The sequence below is a fragment of the Manis pentadactyla genome, chromosome 8 (assembly GCF_030020395.1).
Source record: "Manis pentadactyla isolate mManPen7 chromosome 8, mManPen7.hap1, whole genome shotgun sequence".
NCBI classification, from domain to species: Eukaryota; Metazoa; Chordata; class Mammalia; order Pholidota; family Manidae; genus Manis; species Manis pentadactyla.
This window is the reverse complement of record NC_080026.1, coordinates 43496503-43517927: the sequence shown is the minus strand read 5'-3', so window position 1 is coordinate 43517927 and position 21425 is coordinate 43496503. Positions and strand designations below refer to the sequence as shown.

Genomic DNA, 21425 nt, shown 5'->3' with positions numbered 1-21425 from the left:
GGAGATCTCGCTTCCCAACTTGAAGCTCTACTACGTAGCCACAGTAATCAAGAAAATTTGGTACTGGCACAAGAACAGAGCCACAGACCAGTGGAACAGGATAGAGAGTCTAGATATTAACCCAAACATATATGGTCAATTCATATATGATAAAGGAGCCATGGACATACAATGGGGAAAATGACAGCCTCTTTAACAGCTGGTGTTGGCAAAACTGGACAGCTACATGTAAGAGAATGAAACTGGATCATTGTCTAACCCCATACACAAAAGTAAACTTGAAATGGATCAAAGACCTGAATGTAAGTCATGAAACCATAAAACTCTTAGAAAAAAACATAGGCAAAAATCTCTTGAACATAAACATGAGCAACTTCATGAACATATCTCCCTGGGCAAGGGAAACAAAAGCAAAGATGAACAAGTGGGACTATATCAAGCTGAAGAGCTTCTGTACAGCAAAGGACACCATCAATAGAACAAAAAGGTATCCTACAGTATGGGAGAATATATTCATAAATGACAGATCCGATAAAGGGTTGACATCCAAAATATATAAAGAGCTCATGCACCTCAACAAACAAAAAGCAAATAACACAATTTAAAAATGGGCAGAGGATCTGAACAGACACTTCTCCAAAGAAGAAATTCAGATGGCCAACAGACACATGAAAAGATGCTCCACATCGCTTGTCATCAGAGAAATGCAAATTAAAACCACAATGAGATATCACCTCACACCAGTAAGGATGGCACCATCCAAAAGACAAACAACAACAAATGTTGGCAAGGTTGTGGAGAAAGGGGCACCCTCCTACACTGCTGGTAGGAAATTAAATTAGTTCAACCATTGTGGAAAGCAGTATGGAGGTTCCTCAAAAAACTCAAAATAGAAATACCCTTTAACCAAGGAATTCCACCCCTAGGAATTTATCCTAAGAATGTAGTAGCCCAGTTTGAAAAAGACATATGCACCCCTATGTTTATTGCTGCACTATTTACAATAGTCAAGAAATGGAAGCAACCTAAGTGTCCATGAGTAGATGAATGGATAAAGAAGATGTGGTACATATGCACAGTGGAATATTGTTCCGCCATAAGAAAAAAATAAATCCTACCATTTGAAACAACATGGATGGAGCTAGAGGGTATTATGCTCAGTGAAATAAGCCAGGTGGAGAAAGACAAGTATCACATGATTTCAGTCATCTGTGGAGTATGAAAACAAAGAGAAAAACAAAACAAAACAGCAGCAGACTCACAGAACCCAAGAATGGAGTAACAGTTACTAAAGGGACAGGTACTAGGGAGGATAGGGTGAAGAGAGGGATAAGGGGTAAAAAGAGGGGGTAATTACTGTTAGCAGACATAATGTGGTGGGGGGGCCCGGGGAGGGCTCTACAGCACAGAGAAGACAAGTTATGTTTCTATAGCATCTTACTTTGCTGATGGACAGTGACTGCAATGGGGTATGTAGGGGAGACTTGGTGATGGGGGGAGTCTAGCAAACATAATGTTCCTCATGTAATTGTTGATTACTGATACCAAAATTAAAAAAAGAAAGAAAGAAACTCTGGGAACCAGCTGCTGTGTCTTCCTTGAGTCCCAGGTGATTAGTCACTTTGCCTTCTTGCAATCTTCAGTCTTCTTATGCTTGTTTTAATAGATAATGTCCAGGATTTTCACTGTACTTACTGGAAGCAATGGGGAAAAGCATGTTTATTCCATCTTCCTGGAATCAAATTCATCTCTTTTTTTTCCTATTAGATACAAAGTTGGAACAGAATCTTCCTATAGAAAGCTTTTCCCACATGGATGGATTCCTAAAAGTAGAGTCAGTTGGCGAAAGGGTCTGAACATTTTTAGCATCGTTAATATACAATTACATGAGCAACATTGTGGTTACTAGATTTCCCCCATTATCAAGTCCCCACCACATACCCCGTTATAGTCACTGTCCATCAGCATAGTAAGATGCTATAGAATCACTACTTGCCTTCTTTGTGCTATACAGCATTCCCCGTGCCCCCCCTACATTATGTGTGCTAATCATAATGCCCCTTATTCCCCTTCTCCCTCCCTTCCTACCCACCTCACCCCCAGTCCCTTTCCCTTTGGCAACTGTTAGTCCATTCTTGGGTTCTGTGAGTCTGCTGCTGTTTTGTTCCTTCAGTTTTTGCTTTGTTCTTATGCTTAGGGTCTGAACGTTTTTGTGACACAATATTTGATGAAATTATTTAAAATATTGTACCTATTTATATCCATCAATTTCTCACCTTTCTCACTAACAAAGTATTGGTAGTTTTGAAATGGCACTGAACAGAATGTGTGTCTATTTGAGATCTTTAGTGAACTAAAAGCAGTGCCTGTAAATCTGAAGGTAGATATTTCTGTTCAACCTCTTCTGCTGCCTCCACTGAAAATCTAGAGGTTACTGGAGACTATGGGTTTCAGTGAGGACCATACAGGAACCCCACAATAGGACTAGGGCATGAGTGTGTGGGGCTTCATGCCATTGCCAGTTCCTTGGACAAATACTATATTCTTAGGGAAACTGTGTGTTTCAGTGTAAATGTCTAAATAAACAAGTAATGTGATGAAGTCATTTGCTATGTTGTGTAAGGAGTGAGAAGGAAATGAGGGGTAAAGAATGGGGAAGGAATGAGCATAATATGAGCTGAGAGCTGGACAGCCCCAGGCATTTCTGCAGCAGCTCTGCTATGACTGATTATAGGTTCTGGGCCAAGGGAGGTGATGTGTGTGTTTTGTGGGGACCACAAGCCCAGCCAGTTGGTGTCAGGGAGTGGGGGGATAAGAACAGCTGCTGATGATTGATCTTTTCTGATTGCATTAGTGGAGGGCCATAAGATGTGGAAGCTTCAAAATAGGAGGTAATCAGGAGATTATTTACATTTGCCTTTGGAATCACTTGAATAGAGTGCTACCTTAGCTGCCCTTCTCTGGCCCAGAGCTTTTGTTTTTTATTTTGGCCATTTTGGAGTGTCACCTTGTCCCTGGGGACATCTCCTCCTGCTCTATTATGTTGGAATTTCCGTCTATGAAGCATTAGTGTACAATTGACAAGAAAGCGTAAAATTTGGTCTTTGGCCTCTCAGAAGGCTGTTTTCTGAAATCAGGATCCCCGGACAGGACCTTGGTCACCCTTATTGGTGTGTTTCCTTTTCTGGCTATCTTTACAGGTTAGTTTGGAGAATTGAGTAAGTTAATGTATGTGAGAAGATTCTGTAATATTAAAATTCCATTCTCTGTACAAAGTAAAATAAGAGTCTAAGTCACTGAGCTTTTCAGTTGTTCATTCATTCATTCACTCATTCATTCATTCACTTCTTTATCAAGTCTCAGGCACAAAAGAAAGAATGGAGCTGTGCTCTGGAAATCTTCTGTAGAAAGATCTAGGAAGTCAGGACTGTGTGCCAGTCTCTCTGTCACTCTCCTGTCCAGCCCCTCTCTGCTGTCCTGTTTGCCTGGTTTGGGCATGTGATCTCTTCTCTAGGACAGGGAAAGGGTAATGGGTACATTTCAAAGACCTTTTCTGAACCAAAATTAGGCTTGTAAAACCTGAGAAATAAACACTGTTGGAGTGGAATAAATGAATTTCTACAGACTAATAGTAAGGTGCCCAGAAAGCAAGTAACTCATTTGGACTTGGGAGTCTTGATAAACTTAAGAATAAGATTTTCAGTGGATGAGCATCATAGCTGCCTCAGCTGTATTCTGAATTCCCTCCCAGGAGTGGCTGCTTCCACCTCACTGTGGACTAGGAGCTCCTTGCAGGCAAGGCTTTGCCTTCCTCATTTTGATCCTCACTGTCTAGCCCCCATTGTTGCTCACAGGAAGTTCTGCTGCAGTGATGAGCATTCTTTGTTTTGGACTTGCAGGTTGGAGCCCTCCCCCGACTGTGTGATGTGCTGAGGGTGCTGCAAGAGGAACAGGACCAATGCCTGCAGCAACTCCCCAAAGAGGGGACAGGAGACCTTGGTACAGAGCATCCAGCCCCAGGTATGTGGTCTACCCCAATCCACTTTTGGACATGGATCATGTCTAGTCCCACTGGGTCAAGGTAGGGATGTAAGGGTATGGACCAGCTGTATACATTTAGATAATCAGCTGGGGGAAAGGTCTGGAGGGATCTTGGTGAGGCGTCTACATACACCAAAAAAGCCAAATCATTACCACTATTCCTTTCTCTATGCTTGTGGGCTTAGTGATTTCATACCACTAGATTCTGCATGATGACTACATCGTCAAGAGTTTGGTGAGAATTATTTGTCAAGGCAGTATACCTCCCATCCATTCTCTCACCTTCACTCCTTAGTTTGATGAATGAGGTGGTCAGAAAGGTAGCATGGAATCAGAAAAACCTGGGACCTGATGTTGTCTGACATTCACTGGCTGTGTAATATGGACAAGTTATTTAACTGTCTAAGCCTCTGTTTCCTGATCTGTACAGTGGAGGTGATAAAGTCTACTTTAGGATTATAATGGCAAATGAGATAAAATGTTAAATACAGATTCTTCTTAAATATTATTAATTTAAACAGTATTATTACTAGTCAAATCTTTAAATGTTATTAATTTGATATTTAAATGTTAATTTTATTTTTCCTCCCTTACTTCCCCTTATCTAAGAACAGGAAGGATATAGCATTAAGAAAATAATCCATTAAACAAAGACTTGCACAGCATATTCACAGCAGCCTTAGTCATAGTAGCCAAGAGGTGGCAGCAATGAAAGTTGTCAAACAACTGATAACTGGATAAACAAAAGGTAGTATGTCCGTACAATGGAACATTATTCAGTCTTAAAAAAATGAAGTACTCTTACATGAGACAACATGAAAACATTAAGTGAAAGGAACCAGTACAAAAGCCGTGTATTATATGATTTCATTTATATGAAATGTCCAGATTAGGCAAATCCATAGAGAGAGAAATGAGATTAGTAGTTGTCAGGGGCTAAGGGGAGGGAGAATGGGGAGTAACTGCTTAGGGGTTTCCTTTTGGTCATAGTGAAATGTCTTAGAACTAGTAAGGGAGAATGGTGAGAATGAAGGATACAATGAAGAGAATAAAGGAAAATAAGCTCCTGTCTTATTATTTAGGAATGTGTTTTGCTGCATGTGGCAGAAGCTTTGTATAGTAGCTTCACCAGGTGGGAGTTGGCATTTTCACATCACAAAAAGTCCAAAACTGGTGCAAAGTTCCAGGACATCATCAGATCCCAGATTCGTTCTGTCTTTCAGTTTAATGTGTGGCATTTGCCTCGTGGTCATAAGATGGCTGCTGCACCTCAGGGAGGAGAGGAGAATACCTGTGTTTCTGGCAGGAAGAAAAAGAAAGTCATGAGAAGGAAGGGTGAGATATACTGGGAAGCCAACTTCCCTAAAACTCTGCAGGTGATCTCTGCTTACACTTCATCAGCCAGGACATGACCGCATAGCACCTGTGGCTGGGGACTAAGATTTTTAGGTTGTATATGTGGCCACCTTGAACAAAGTCATGTTCTGTTAACGAGAAAGAATAACAGGCAAAGGGCAGTCTCTTCCATGGCCACTATATCTCTGGTGAGGGAGACTTTAATCAAATAATCACAAATTAATGTAAAATGGCGATGAGAGAGTGGAGTGCAGTGAGTGGCTCTGTGTATGTAAGGACAGGTCTTGGCCTGGCCTGCTACTCTGGGGAGGCTTACCTGAGGAAATGATCTTTGGGCCAGAACCCAAGAATGCAAATAGTTATGCAGAAAAGAGCACTGGAGCACTGCTATGGCACAAGAGAGGACAGCGTGATCAAGGAAAGCCGTAGTGAGAGGTGAGAGGGGGCCTGCTGCCAAATGAGCACATGGGGACTTTCATCCCCACCCTAAGAGCAATGGAAAACTCTAGAGAGTCTTGAGGGAAGTGATATGATCATCTGCGCTATGAACAGATCAGTGTTGTTGCAATGTGGAAGGTGGATTGCAGGACAGGAGTGAGTTCAGAGACCTGCTGGAGCCTCATTGTGTGGGCAGGACATAATGGTCACTGGGACTACGCAGGGTATCTTTGTTTGGGTTCCACAGAAGCAGGCCCTGGGACAAGGATTCAAATGCAAGTGACTTATTTGGCAGGTATTCCAGGAAGGGCCCGGATGCAGGGAACTAAGACAGAGGAGGGAGGGAGGGAGGCCAGTCAAGGAGGTGCTCCCATTGTGGGCTTAGGGGGCTTAATTCCCCAGAGCACTTCAGGAGCCAGGGCAGGATACCCATCTGGAGTCCTCTCTTAGTCAGAGATGGCTGCTCCTGGGGAGGGAGCACTTGCCTGCAGAAAACGACTGAGTGCAGACACTTGGCAGAGGGCAGGGACAGAAGAGAAGACAAAGGACAGCCGGCCCAAGGGCAGGGAGGTAGATGAGGCAGACAGAGCATGTGGAGGGCCCCCACATGCCCAACCTGTCACAGACTAGCTGAGGGGAGCAGCATGACCACATCACGCATGGAGGGATGCTCTCCGGAGCTTGACCTGGGAGCAGAGAGGCCAGCCACTTGTCCTCCAGGGTCCTCCCATGAGGAGCATGGGCCGGTTCTGCCTGCCCCACTCAGGCCCTGACTTGCTCCATTGGCTGGGGCCTCCTGCTCAACCTTCTGGCTGTCCCAGCATTCCTGTCAGACTCCCACAGTGCAAGGGCAGAGTCACTCCTGTAATGGTGGGCAAAAGTGGTTGGCTGTAAGGCCACTGTCAGGCTGGATCCGGGAAAGAAAGGGTGGCCATGCCGGCCCCGCTCCCACCACAAACCACTGGGCTCAGGCCACCTGGATCTGTTTTGCATGTTGGCCTTCTGCAATTTTCATTCAGGAAAGGAATCTGTTACTTTGTAAATCTGGCTTCAAACCCCTGAGGCAGAGGACGTCTGAGGACCCTGCCTGCTGGGAAACTCTGAAAAGTGGTCAGGTTTGCTCTGCTGAGAGGCTGAGAAAGCAGAGCCAAAGGACCCGTTGTGGAGGTTATGATGGATGTGGTGACCCAGGGGAAACCCCCTTACAGACTGGAAAGACAGACTCACCAAGGGGGTGGGCTCACAGTCACTGGGGGTGGGCTCAGCCCGTGGCCCACATCAGAAGCAGGTGGTGGAGGGGCCAAGGTGGAGGCTGAGGCTGGGGCTGTCTGGATTCAGGCCCGCCCCAGAGCCCACATCCAGCCCTGTTCGCCACAGCAGCAACCCTGAGGAGCGTGGCTCCCAAAGTCCCTGCAGGACCTCCATCCCCACCAGGGCTCTGTTCTGGCATCTGAGGCAGGGAGGGGCTGCAGACTCTGCTGGGGGCCCAGGGTTAATGGTCAAGCTGCCTGCTCCTTTCCACAGAGGAGGTTAATGTTTGAACCTCAGGTGAGTCATAGGAAACACCCCTCATGGAGCTGTCACCTGTTCTGCACACTCATCACAAATAAAAAATTAACCTTTCAGTTACTCCGTGTTAGGTGGCGAGGCCTTCCCAGTGTTTTGTGGCAGTGTGTCAGGGTCACCCTGCTAGATGTGTGGCCTGCTCTTCCGGGCTATTTACTGCTGTTTGCAGAAGCTGATGCCCCCTCAGAGCTGGCTGTGGAAAGGCTTTGGCTCTCCCTAGAGAAGAATGTTCGGAGAGATGGTGTGGCAGCAGGGAAGGTGTGGGCCTGGAAGTCAGACAGACCTGGGCATGGGTGCTGCTCTGTCACCTAGGGGCTACGTGGCCCTGAGCAAGACAACAATCCTTTCTGGGCCTTCACAGTGGAGACATGCCATCCTCTTCATCTTCTTGTCCGTGCCAGCTGGTTGCCCACTTCCAAAGAACACAGGCAGGGGGAGTGGGCTGGCTTCCTTTTGGCATGGAGACTTTTTTTGTTAATGTGAAATTCATGTGATATTGACTTAACCATTTTAGAGTGACTAATTTAATAGCACTTAGCATATTCCCAGTGCTGTGCAGCCACTACCTCTATTTAGTTCCAAAACATTTTCATTGCCCCAAAGTAAAACCCCGTACCCCTTAAGTAATCACTCCTTGTCCTCTCCTCTCCCCTCTGGCCACCACCAATCTACTATCTATTTCTATGGGTTTTGTGACTGTGGGCAGTTCATAGAAATGGAATCACATAGTATGTGACCTTCTGTCTGACTTTCCCTGAGTGTCATGTTTTTAAGGATCATCCATGTTGTAGCATGTTTTGGGGTTTCATACCTGCTGGATTTTAATGCAGTTTTCTCTAAAAAACATTCTCAGGGCCTTTTCTGGATTCCCCTCCTTGTTCCTGATGGCCTTTAGCAGTCAAACGCCTTCCCTGTGTCCTGGGACAAACCCCACCTCACCCACAGCTCACCTCTTCCCATCCTTTACTTGACACACAACTCTTGGCTCATTTTTAATAAACAAGTAGCTTATATTTATTTAACATTTGAGACTCTTTTAGTTCTTAACACACTCTATGCAGTAAGTACCATTATTAAACCCACTTCATGAAATTAGGCTTGGGGTGGATTAATGATTGTGCATTGAGCATTGACCCCCCATACAGAATTTTATTGTTGTTAACAACCATTTGATCAATAAATATGAGAGATGCTCTCACACACACAAAATATATATATATATATATATATATATATATACACACACACTTCCAATTGTAAAATAAATAAGTAACCGGGATGTAATGTATAGCATAAGGAATATAGTCAAAATATTGTAACAACTTGGTATGGTGATAGCTGGTACCTAGAATTATCATGTATATAAATGTTGAATCACCGTGTTGTACACCTGAAACTAATGTAATACTGTGTGTCAACTACCCTTCAATAAAAAATAATTATCTAAAAAAAAAACCCACTTCATGGATGAGGAAATTGAGCCTCCAAGAAGTCCAGGATCACCCAGAGCTGAAACAGGACTCTCAGACCAAATCTTTTGGCCCTGAATCCTAAGGATATTCTAGCTTGCAATCCAGATTGTGCTGTGAATGACTGATATCCTTCACCCTCCCAAGGAGAAATTTGCATTAGAAAAAATAGAGAAAGAGAGAGACTGTCGATGCCAATTAATTAATCTTTAATGAGTGTAAGAGGCGGCATGAAACAAGAGCTTTAGGCCAGGTGTGGAAGAGTTCCTGGGGTGTGTGAGGAAAATTCTGCAAGGCTAGCACAGTTTGTACAGTTCTGGGAATGGAAGGACTGAGCATACAGTGCTCAGGAGCTGGCAGGGCATGTGCCAACCTGCTCAGGGAAAAAGGGCTCAGCCTCAAGTTCAAAGGGTCATTAATCTCATCTGATGCAGCCTCCATTCAACATTTGAAACATTTCCGAGCCTCCTAAGTTTGTGGTGCAGAACTCATTACTCTCAAAACAGTTCATCCCATGGAACAGCCTGTGCTTCTTTTTTTTTTTTTTTTTTTTTTTTAGAGGGCATATCTTATATTTATTGATCAAATGGTTGTTAACAACAATAAAATTCTGTATAGGGGACTCAATGCACAATCATTAATCAACCCCAAGCCTAATTCTCAACAGTCACCAATCTTCTGAAGTATAACGAACAAGTTCTTACATGGTGAACAAATTCTTACATAGTGAATAAGTTCTTACATGGTGAACAGTACAAGGGCAGTCATCACAGAAACTTTCGGTTTTGATCACGCATTATGAACTATAAACAATCAGGTCAAATACGAATATTCGTTTGATTTTTATACTTGATTTATATGTGGATCCCACATTTCTCCCTTTATTAATATTATTATTATTATTATTTTAAATAAAATGCTGAAGTGGTAGGTAGATGTAAGATAAAGGTAGAAAATTTAGTTTAGTGTTGTAAGAGAGCAAATGTAGATGATCAGGTGTGTGCCTGTAGACTAATCCAAGCTAGACAATAAAAACATCCACGGATGCAGAAGATTTCTCTTAAAACAGGGGGGGTGAGGTTCTAAGCCTCACCTCTGTTGATCCCCAATTTCTCACCTAATGGCCCCCCTGCGACTGTGCCTGTCTTAGGTTGTTCCTCCCTTGAGGAATCTTACCCGTCTCTGGCTAACCAGTCATCTTCCAGGGCCATACAGGGAGATATAAAGTTGGTAAGTGAGAGAGAAGCCATATTGTTTGAAAAGGTTAGCTTTTTACTTCTTTGCAGACTTATGCCCTGTGGCTTCTATGCCCAGCATTTGTCTTGAGGTATCTTTAGCACTTGGAGGAATTATGATACTCGGTAAATTCGATATGAGGCACGAATTCTATTTAAGGGTTGTAATTAGGAAGGAAGAAGAAAAGCTATAGAGATAGCAGATGGAAGAAAACATGGGAAGATTGATTATTTCTTTGACATATCTTCTTGTCAGCCTGTGCTTCTTGATCTAAAGAGCAACATTGCCAGACTGTTAGTTGCTCCTCCTGTGCTGTGCTTTTAGACAGCTTTGCCATTCTGGGACTTCATTCAGTTCCTCTAACCCCTCCTGACCATGTAGGGTCTGGCCATTACGAGCAGGGCAACACCTTTCCTGACCTGAAAATTACATATAGCCAAGGAAGCCTCACCAGATTGCCCCTTAGATGGCCGAGGGAACAGGCTGCTGCAGGAGCTCCTCCTGATACGGCTGTGGAGCCCTGGGAGTAGAAAGGGGGAATGAAGGTGAGCAGGGTCACCGAGGTGCTCAGGAGATGGATCTGGCAGCCCCAAGCAGGAGGAAAGAGTTAACACTGACAAGAGCAGAAGCTAGAAGAGGACATGTAAGGGCAACCCATGGCGTGTCTTGGATTTCCTGGTGACCCCATTAGCACACACTGAGCATGGGGGGGTGGTGCTGGGGGGCGTGGAGGTGCAAGGATCCACTGCCCAATCCCGCATGCCCTGGGGGGGTTGGCTCCATGTCACTGCAGCCTGACACATTGTTCCTGAAATAGTCCTAGGTTATCATCAGACCATATCTGAATTTATTTATAAATAAATTGAGGGCTGTAAGATGGACACTCTTTGTTGGGTGGATGTGGGCACCTGTGTAGTTAGCAGAGGGCTGGCTGTGTGCCAGGCACCATGCTGGGTGGGGAATCTAGAGATTCCCAAGGCCCTGTCCTGCTCAGACCATGTTCCCCTTATTCCAGCCCCCTCCCCACTGCCAGATTGGCCCTTATCAGAAAAGTGTGTGGGGAGCAGGACAGAGGGAGCTAATGGGTCTGCTATGGGTCTGGCCCAGCACTGGGGACTTTGTAAGTATAGAGGCCAATCTTTATGCTCAAACTCCAGCAGCAAAAATATAACTTTACTGTAACGTTTTCTACAACTTTTATGTGGTTCCATTGTCCTGGGATGGCAGGAACCTAAACCCCAGTATTTTCTGGATCTTCCCTGCAGCTTACCCAGGGATTTACATGACACATGGTGTTTGGGGGAGTCCATTTGGTCTTGAGCTTTGCTCCACAGAAGAGCGGCAGATGGACCCCCGTTTGGGGCCATACGGCACCCCCTGTGCTTTGGTGGGGACGTGGGTTCTGCCAGTCTGTCCATGGTCCCACCCCTCTAGACATGCCCCGTAGCCACTTCTCCTCTGGGCAACGAGGTCTTTGTGCCTTTTTCTGGAACCTTGGATGTCCCTGCTCATCGTCGCCCCTCCTCATCTCCCCAGTCCGAGCAGTCTTGCTCCTTGCCTGTTTTCTCCCAAGCATTTAGGTTATACCAGAGTTCCTCTTTGTCCCTCCAGGGGCCTTTGGAAACCCAAGACTGGGAGGCTCTAAGTTTTCCCTGCCCTCCCCTGAGACTGTGCCAGTAATCTGAGGGGGAAGGACAGAAAAAAGGAAAAAATACCAGGAGGAAAAAACAGAAGAACAGAAACTAATACATCAGAAAATATTCCACTGCATACACAAGTCATTTAATTCGCATTCGAATCTGGGGGAGATGACTATGCCCATTTTATAGATGAGGAGACAGGCTCATAGAGGTGAATGGCTCGCCTACTTTAGATTTGGGTCTGCAGCTCCCTCTGTCTCCACCACACCACTGCTTCAACCCAGTATCATGTGCTGTCCTCTCAGGCCGTGGCATTCAGCGGGCACCTGCTACCCCCCCCCCAGGGGGCATTTGGGGTCTGATAGTGTCTTTTCTTGTTTCCCTACTTAAACTTCCCCAAGTTTCATCCTACCTCCTCCAGCTGGGCAGTCTGAGTGACAGGTGCCCGTCAGAGCCTTGCTCGCCCAGGCAGCAGCAGACCAGTGTGCATCTCAGCTCTGCCTTTCCAGAGGCAGTGAGCCCTTCCCAGTGGCTCAGGGACATGGCCCTGTTTACATAGCTCCCCACCCATTGTCTCATTGGATCCTCCTCATCCCCAGCTTGGGCAGCAGCCTCTGCTGCTTTGTATCTAATACTCCCAGGGTCCCACAGCAGTCCAAGTTCTGAGCTTTGTCCAAGACCTGCCAGAGCTCCAGGGGGAGGCCAGGGCCTGGATGCCACCTTTCCCTCCCATTCCTGTTTCACCTTATAGACTTTTCCCCAACTCAGAGCAGGAGCCTGGTGGGGAGTGGGGTCTGAGGCCCTCCACTCATACTGTGGAGCTGCACAAAGGGGTTTCCTAGAAGCAGTGGGGAGGCTGCACAGACCACCCTGTCCCCATAGCCACAGTCCCTCCAGCCTAGCTGCAGACAGGCATCACATGTACTGTGATTTCCTTAGTATTGTTTACTTTAAATCAATTGTTTTTTTCATCATGCTGTGTATTAGATTATAGACTTGTTCATGCCACATAACTGTAATTATGTTTTTTCCCCATATTTTATTTTACTTTTTTTATTGAAATGTAGTTGACATACAATATTATATTGGTTTCAGATGTATGACACAGTAATTCAATAATTATACACATTACTAAATGCTCACCACAGTAAGTGTTGCTACCCCCAGTTACCATACCAAAATATTATAATATTATTGGTTAAATCTCTACACTGTCCATTCCTATTGACTATTTTATAACTTGAACCACCTAACTGCAACTTTGTACCCTTTGACCAACCTCTTGCATTTCTCCCAAACTCAGCCCCTGGCAACTACCACTGTACTCTTTCTATGAGTTTGACATTTTTAGATTCCACCTATGAATGAGATCATGCCGTATTGTCTTTCTGTGTGAGGCTTATTTCACTTAGCGCAATATGCTCCAGGTTCATCCATGTTGTTGCAAGTGGCAGAATTCCCATCTTTTTCGTGACTGAATAATATTCACTGTATACCACCTCTTCATCAGTTCATCCATGGACAAACACTTAGGTTGTTTCCATGCTTAGCTATTTATTGTAAATAAGGCTCCAGTGAACATGGGTGTGCAGAAATCATTTCGAGATACGGATTTCTTTTTCTTTGGATATATACCCAGAAATGGGATTGATGGATCATACAGTAGTTCTATTTTTGATTTTTGGAGCAAACCCCCTACTGTTTTCCATAGTGGCTATACCAGTTTACATTCCCACCAACAGTGCACAAGGGTTCCCTTCACTTCAATTGAGTTTTTTAAAAAACGCAGTCTCATACTAAATAATAGTAGCTATAAGATCACAGGTATGATATGCTAGCTCTGTGACTTTTTAATACTTGTTAACTCCTCTGCATGAAAACATGTAACCATTAAAATTGAAGGTGTTCAAGCACCCAGGTCGTGCACACCACCTGGGATGTGCTCCTTGGATGCCAGGAACCCTAGGTTTGTTCCAGCGGCTTCCACGTCCAATGACACTGAGGCTGGGAGAGAGTGTGGCCATGTCACAGTGCTCAGGACATGAGCAACACTGTGGAGTTAGCATCCAGTTCTGCGGCTACTAAGGGTCAGCCTGGTAGGTGGGATTGCAGCTCTAACATCCTACACATGTCACTTGGCTTTCCTGTGTCCTGGGTTCCTCATCCCTGCTGTGGGGCAGTGACTCTACCTGACCTCTGTGGGCTCCAAAATGTCTGATTCGTGTCCAGCCTAGGCCTTTTCTCTCTGCATGGCTGGTATGAAGGGCATGGACTGAACCAGCCGGTTGGAGGCCCCACTCACCATTAGCTCCCTTCTTGCTCTCATCCCTCACCAGCAGCCACTCCCACCCTGCCTTCTGTCAGCACCAGGCCAGTGTCCTGTGGCTCAGCCTGACATGGCCCAGATTGGGGAGCCTGCCAGATATCCTGGCACACTCCCCGTCTGTCTGGCCAGCCGGACCATAGGTCATCTGGCCTCAGGTACTGGAGCCACAGGTGAGTGTCCTAACTAACCAGGCCCCAGTCCAGCTCCATCTCTCCCAAACTGAGGAATTAAACTTGGGTGGTTTTCCACAGTCAGAAAGTGCCCCCACTGCTTCCAATACAAGAGCAATGTCAGCTGACAGGGAGGCTGCATTGTTAGCGAGGCACCCCTGAGACTTCGCAGAAGGAAGAAGGACATGGGGTCAGCTTCATCCTCCAGATGCCGGAAGGCAGAGAGAAGCATGTGCAAAGGGCCCTCCCAGGATGTGTCACTGTTCCAAGGGCATCCAGGTAGCCAGAGTCACCTGGGGCCTGGAAGCAGCAAGAGGCTGTGCTCAGGCCTGGCTGGAATCTGGAGGCCAGCTTCTGGGACAGTTGCGGAACCCTGCCTCGTTGCCCTGGGGAAGCTCTAGACAAACAGAACTTCGAACTTCTCCTCTTTCAGGGCTCGCTGTGAGAGTCAGGGTGAAGGTTCAGGACTACCCAAGGGGTTTCTCATCCCCATACTCTCTGAAGGACACACACACTGGCCCTTGGTCCCACACACTTGACCACTTTCCTGTGGGACCCCATCCAAACCCTGTCCTCTGTGTCCACGGTCTCTCCCATTCCCCACCTCCTTGCTTCCCCAGGACCACAGCCTGTCCTGCTACTCCTGGGGCTGCCCCACCTCCAGAGCCCCAGCCAGGCATCCTGACCTCAGGCCTGGCCTCTTCCAGGGCCCTCCCACTTCCTCCCTTCTGTGCTCCCTCCAGGGTGGGTCCTACTGCCAGGGGAGAGTCCTCGGCTTCGCACCTCTCCTGTGGTGCTCCCTTGCTCCTGCTGGCCCAGCCCCACACCCTGCGCTTCCTGGCTCCTCCACAGCTCCCCCAGCCTGGCTCCTGAAGGAGGGCTCTGTGAAGCTGAGGTTCATGCCACCTGGAGACAGGGCAGGTAGGTGGGGCTTGTGAGGTGGCACCAAGCAGTGTGGCTGGACAGTCACCTCCCAGCCCCTCCATTTCTCGACTGCGACTCCAGGAACCCACCTCTCCTCGCTGCTTTATCACTTCATTGTGAACCAAGGACAGAGCCAGCTGCCTTGGAGCACAGCTGTGGATTAAATGAACTCATGTGTGCAAAGTGTAGGATGACTCCCATAGCACCAATGCAGGCAGACTGAGAGGCCAGGACCTTAGCATGGCGTTTAGAAGTCAAGTGGGCAACAAAGTGAGGGCCATTTGTAATGGATGTGTAATGGAGAGTGGTAGAGGAGCCAGGGGCTCACCATGCATATATTCCTGTGTACATGTGACATGTGGGTTGAGTCCCTACACGGTGCCTGGCCCATGCAGGCCAAGGCCTCCAGCAGTGGTTCCTGCTCTTATGAGTATTTTGCCCCTGTGGGGAGCCATCTGTACCCAGGCACCAGGTGAAGCCACTGACAGGCAGCAACCTCCCTGGATGGTGTCCTCCCCTGAGAACCACGGTGGGCCTGAGCCCAGAAATTTGGGCCCTCTGCCAAGGGGAAGAGGGAGGTGCAGGATGCCGATTCTGAAAGCAGCATCTCTAGGGAGTTCTTAAAATGCAGATTCCCGGGTCTCACAGTGGCTGAATCAGAATGTCTTGGGATGGGGCCCAGAGAGCTGCATGGCTGGCATGCTTTCAGGTAATTCTGATATTGCAGGAGAATCAGAACCCGAGGTGGGACAGGTCACCAGGGGACTCCACTTGGAGAGGACAATGATGTCAGGAAGGATACTGATGCTTTGAACCTGGTTCTGGTCATACCGGGAAAGAGACTCCAGCTCTTTACAAAAGCTGTACTTTTGCCTTCTGAATAGTCCAAGGGCCCTCTTCGGACCACACCCATCTCCCAGTCACTGGAGCTAAAAATTGCCCTGCATTTCAGAGACTCAAGAACCCAGCCTCTCTGTGAAGGTTGCTGGCATTGGGGTGCTGTGGTCTGTGCTGTGTTCCCCAAACTGGATGAGAGATGACTGCTGCTCACCTCGTGGGTATCATCTTGGCCCTGTTTCCAGCCCCTCCAAACCTGTCCCCAGTGATGTCCTTCTAGGTAGCATGTGTCCCCAGAAGCCTGTCTCAGGGAGCAATTCCCCTGGTTTCTTCCCTTGGGGTCAGCTGTGGGGAAATCAGTGTGTAGCTATGTTAAATAATAATTTTTAAGAGAGTATAATCACAACTTGCACATAAATATAAAATGAATAGCTGCCAGAAAGGAGTGTCATGATGTATTTAATGCAATGAAGCAGAAGGGCCTGGAACCAAAATTACTTTATACGGCAAGATTATCATTTAAATTTGAAGAAGGGATTAAACAATTTCCAGATAAGCAAAAGCTGAGAGAATTTACCTCCCACAAACCATCTTTACAGCCTATTTTGGAGGGACTGCTATAGATGGAAGTGTTCCTAAGGTTTAATAGCTGTCACCAGAGGTAATAAAACCACAGTAAAGAAAGTAGAACAGCTAATTACTAAGCAAATACAAAATTAAATTAACTATCCCCAAAGTCAATCAAGGGATAGACAAAGAGTAAAGAATGTGATACTTAATATATAAAGAATAGAGGAGGAAGAAAAAGGAGGAGAAAAAGAAAAGAATCCTTAGATTGTGTTTGTAATAGCATATTAAGTGAGTTAAGTTAGATTCTTAGATAGTAAGGAAGTTAACCTTGAACTTTGGTAACCACGAATCTAAAGCCTGCAATGGCAATAAGTACATACCTATCGATAATCACCCTAAATGTAAATGGACTGAATGCACCAATCAAAAGACATAGAGTCACTGAAAGGATAAAAAAACAAGACCCATCTATATGCTGCCTACAAGAGACTCACCTCAAACCCAAAGACATACACAGACTGAAAGTGAAGGGATGGAAAAAGATATTCCATGCAACAAATAGAGAGAAAAAAGCAGGTGTTGCAGTACTTGGATCAGACAAAATATACTTCAAAACAAAGAAAGTCACAAGAGACAAAGAAGGACATTACATAATGGTAAAGTGGTCAATCCCCATGACCCCCATTACCCCTGCCACGCTGGCCTTGGAGAGCTCTGGGATCATGCTGCAGCTGCAAAATATTGTATCTACAGTGAATCTTGGCTGTAAACTTGACCTAAAGACCATTTCACTTCGTGCCTGAAATGCTGAATATAATCCCAAGCAGTTTGCTGCTGTCATCATGAGAATCAGAGAGCCCCGGACCACTGCACTGATATTCAATTCTGGGAAAATGATATGCACAGGAGCCAAGAGTGAAGAACAGTCCAGACTAGCTGCAAGAAAATATGCCTGAGTTGTACAAAAGTTGGGTTTTCCAGCTAAGTTCTTAGACTTCAAGATCCAGAACATGGTGGGGAGCTATGATATGAAGTTCCCCGTAAGGTTAGAAGGTCTTATGCTGACCCACCAACAGTTTAGTAGTTATGAGCCAGAGTTATTTCCTGGTTTAATCTACAGAATGATCAAACCCAGAATTGTTCTCCTTATTTTTGTTTCTGGAAAAGTGGTATTAACAGGTGCTAAAGTCAGAGCAGAGATTTATGAAGCATTTGAAAACATCTACCCAATTCTGAAGGGTTTCAGGAAGACGACACAATGGCTGTTGTGTATCCCTTCCTCTCCTACCCAACTTCGTTTTTGCTTTTGTTTTTGTTTTTTTAATAACAAATCAGTTTTGGTACATTTATGTGGTGGTGTTGTGAATGGCCCTGATTTGGTGAGAAGATGGACTCTCAGTTGTGGGTCACAGCAGCAGGTGAAGCTCTCCTGCACGTGTCTCCTCAGGAGGCCAGGAAGGTCACCTCTGCAGAGAACACCCAGTGTTTCATCAGTTGCAGGCATGGTGCTGCTATTTGGGCATCACTGCCCATTTATTTATATAGATTTTAAACACTTACTGCTCTGGAGAAGTTGGTTTAAGGGACAAAACTTTAAGTGTTAAAGCCACCTCTACAATTGATGGGACTTTTAAATTTCTTCCCCATAAACCTGCTTTTATATTTATACCAGAAAAGTAAAAATGTTTTTAAGAGTGTTGTTTTTCTAATTTGTAACTCCTAGGGATTGTTTTTGTGCCAGACACATTCTGCCTTTTCAGTATTGCAGAACAGATGTATGAATGAAAATGAACAGCTGTATATATTTTCTTCCTTCAGAATACTCTTTACAATAAATGCTGTTTATAAAGTGTTAAAAAAATTTTATACATTATAAATATCTATGCTCCCAACAGAGGAGCACCTACATATGTGAAACAAATACTAACTGAATTAAAAGGGGAAATAGAATGCAATGCACTCATTCTAGGACACTTCAACATTCCACTCACTCTGAAGGACAGATCAACCAGACAGAAAATTAGTATGGACACAGAGGCACTGAACAACACATTAGGACAGATGGATCTAACAGACATCTACAGAACTCTACACCCAAAAGCAAAAGAATACACATTCTTCTCAAGTGCAAACGGAACATTTTCAAGAATAGATCATATACTAGACCACAAAAAGAGCCTCAGTAAATTCAAAAAGATTAAATTGTACCAACCAGTTCCTCAGACCACAAAGGTATGAACTAGAAATAAACTACATAAAGAAAATGAAAAATCCTACAAACACATGGAGGCTTCACAACATGCTCCTAAATAACCAATGGACCAATGACCAAATAAAAACAGAGATCAAGCAATATATGGAGACAAATGACAACAATAATTCAACACTGCAAAATCTGTGGGACACAGCCAAGGTCATGCTAAGAGGAAAGTTATTGCAATACAGGTCTACCTTAGGAAAGAAGAACCATCCCATATAAGCAGTCTAAACTCACAATTGATGAAACTAGAAAAAGAAGAACAAATGCAGAGGCCTAAAGTCAGTAGAAGAAGGGACATAATAAAAATTAGAGCAGAAATAAATAAAATCAAGAAGAATAAAACAATAGAAAGAATCAATGAAAGTAAAAGTGGGTTCTTCAAGAAAATAAACAAAATAGATAACCCCTAGCTAGACTTGTCAAGAAAAAAAGAGAGTCTACATACATAAAAAGAATTAGAAATGAGAAAGGGAAAATGACTATGGACACCACAGAAATACAAATAGTTATTAGAGAATACTATGACAAATTATATGCTAATAAACTGGATAACCTAGGAGAAATGGACAACTTTCTAGAAAAATAAAACCTTCCAAGGATGACCAAGGAAGAAACAAAATCTAAACAGACCAATAACCAGCAAAGAAATTGAACTGGTAATCAAAAAACTTCCTAAGAACAAAACACCTGAATCAGATGGCTTCACCACTGAATTTTATCAAACATTTAGTGAAGATATAATACCCATCCTCCTTAAAGTTTTCCGAAGAGAAGAAGAAGAGGGAATACTTCCAAACTCATTCTATGAGACCAGCATCACTCTAATACCAAAACCAGGCAAAGACACCACAAAAAAAGAAAATTACACACCAATATCCCTGATGAACATAGATGCAAAAATAACTCAACAAAATATTAGCAAACTGAATTAAAAAATACATCAAAAAGATCATCCATCATGATCAAGTAGGATTTATTCCAGGGATGCAAGGATGCTACAACATTCGAAAATCCATCAACATCATCCACCACATCAACAAAAAGAAGGACAAAAACCACATGATGCTGAAAAAGCATTTGACAAAGTTCAACAAAATTCATGATAAAAACTCTCAACAAAATGGGTATAGAGGGCAAGTACCTCAACATAATAAAGGCCATATATGACAAACCCACAGCCAACATCATACTTAACAGCGAGAAGCTGAAAGCTTTTCCTTTAAGATCGGGAATAAAACAAGGATGCCCACTTTCCCCACTTCTATTCAACATAGTACTGGAAGTCCTAGCCATGGCAATCAGACAACACAAAGAAATAAAATGCATCCAGATTGGTAACAAAGAAGTTAAACTCTCCCTGTTTGCAGATGACATGATATTGTATATAAAAAACCCTAAAGAACTCACTTCAAAACTACTAGAACTAATATCTGAATTGAGCAAAGTTGCACGATACAAAAGTAATACACAGAAAGCTGTTGCATTCCTACACACTAACAATGAATTAGCAGAGAGAAATCAGGAAAACAATTCCATTCACAGTTGCATCAAAAAGAATAAAATACCTAGGAATAAACTTAACCTTCAAGGAAGTGAAAGACCTATACCCTGTAAACTACAAAACACTCAAGAGAAATTAAAGAAGCTACCAATAAGTGGAAACTCATCCCATGCTCATGGTTAGGAAGAATTAATATTGTTAAAATGGCCATCCTGCCTAAATCAATCTATAGATTCAATGCAATTGCTATCAAAATACCAACAGCATTCTTCAATGAACTGCAACAAATAGTTCTAAAATTCATATGGAACTACAAAGACTTTGAATAACCAAAGCAATTCTGAGAAGGAAGAATAAAGCTGGGGACATTACGCTCCCCAACTTCAAACTCTACTACAAAGTCACAGTAATCAAGACAATTTGGTACTGGCACAAGGACAGACACATAGACCAATGGAACAGGCTAGAGAGCCCACATATAAACCGAAGCATATATGGTCAATTAATATACGATATGGGAGCCATGGATATACAATGGGGAAATGAAGCCTCTTCAACAGCTGGTGTTGGCAAAACTGGACAGCTACCTGCAGGAGAATGAAACTGGATTATTGTTTAACCCAATACGCAACAGTAAACTTGAAATGGATCAAAGACTTGAATATAAGTCATGAAACCATTAAACTCTTAGAAGACAACATAGGCAAATATCTCCTGAATATAAGGAGGAGCAACTTCTTCCTGAACGCATCTCCTCGAGCAAGGGAAACAAAAGCAAAAATGAACTCCTGGGACTACATCAAACTAAAAAGTTTCTGTACGGCAAAGGACACCATCAACAACAAAAAGGCATCCGACAGTATGGAAGAATATATTTGTAAATGACATATCTGACAAGGGGTTAACATCCACAATATATAAAGAACTTACACGCCTCAACACCCAAAAAGCAAATAACCCTATTAACAAATGGGCAGAGGATATGAAGAGACAGTTCTCCAAAGAAGAAATTAAGATGGCCAACAGACACATGAAAAGATGCTCCACATTGCTAATCATCAGAGAAATGCAAATTAAAACCACAATGAGAT

General features: G+C 44.3%; 1 protein-coding gene, 1 long non-coding RNA gene and 1 pseudogene across 3 annotated transcripts in view; 2 read left to right on the top strand and 1 right to left on the bottom strand.

Annotated features, from left to right (window-relative positions):
- SCTR (secretin receptor) overlaps positions 1-21425 on the top strand; it is a 95630-nt gene that overhangs the window by 18938 nt on the left and 55267 nt on the right. For both annotated transcript variants that reach the window (XM_057505696.1, XM_036886610.2), the window contains exon 2: positions 3900-4020. In XM_057505696.1, coding sequence (XP_057361679.1) covers positions 3900-4020 — 121 coding nt within the window. The remainder of the gene's footprint in view (positions 1-3899; positions 4021-21425) is intronic.
- LOC118912963 (uncharacterized) lies at positions 5091-7308 on the bottom strand. Its single transcript, XR_005025017.2, has 2 exons — positions 7063-7308; positions 5091-5340 (listed from the first exon to the last, which is right to left on the bottom strand). It is a non-coding gene; the product is annotated as an uncharacterized LOC118912963 (long non-coding RNA).
- On the top strand, positions 17248-18434 carry LOC118912955 (TATA-box-binding protein-like; annotated as a pseudogene).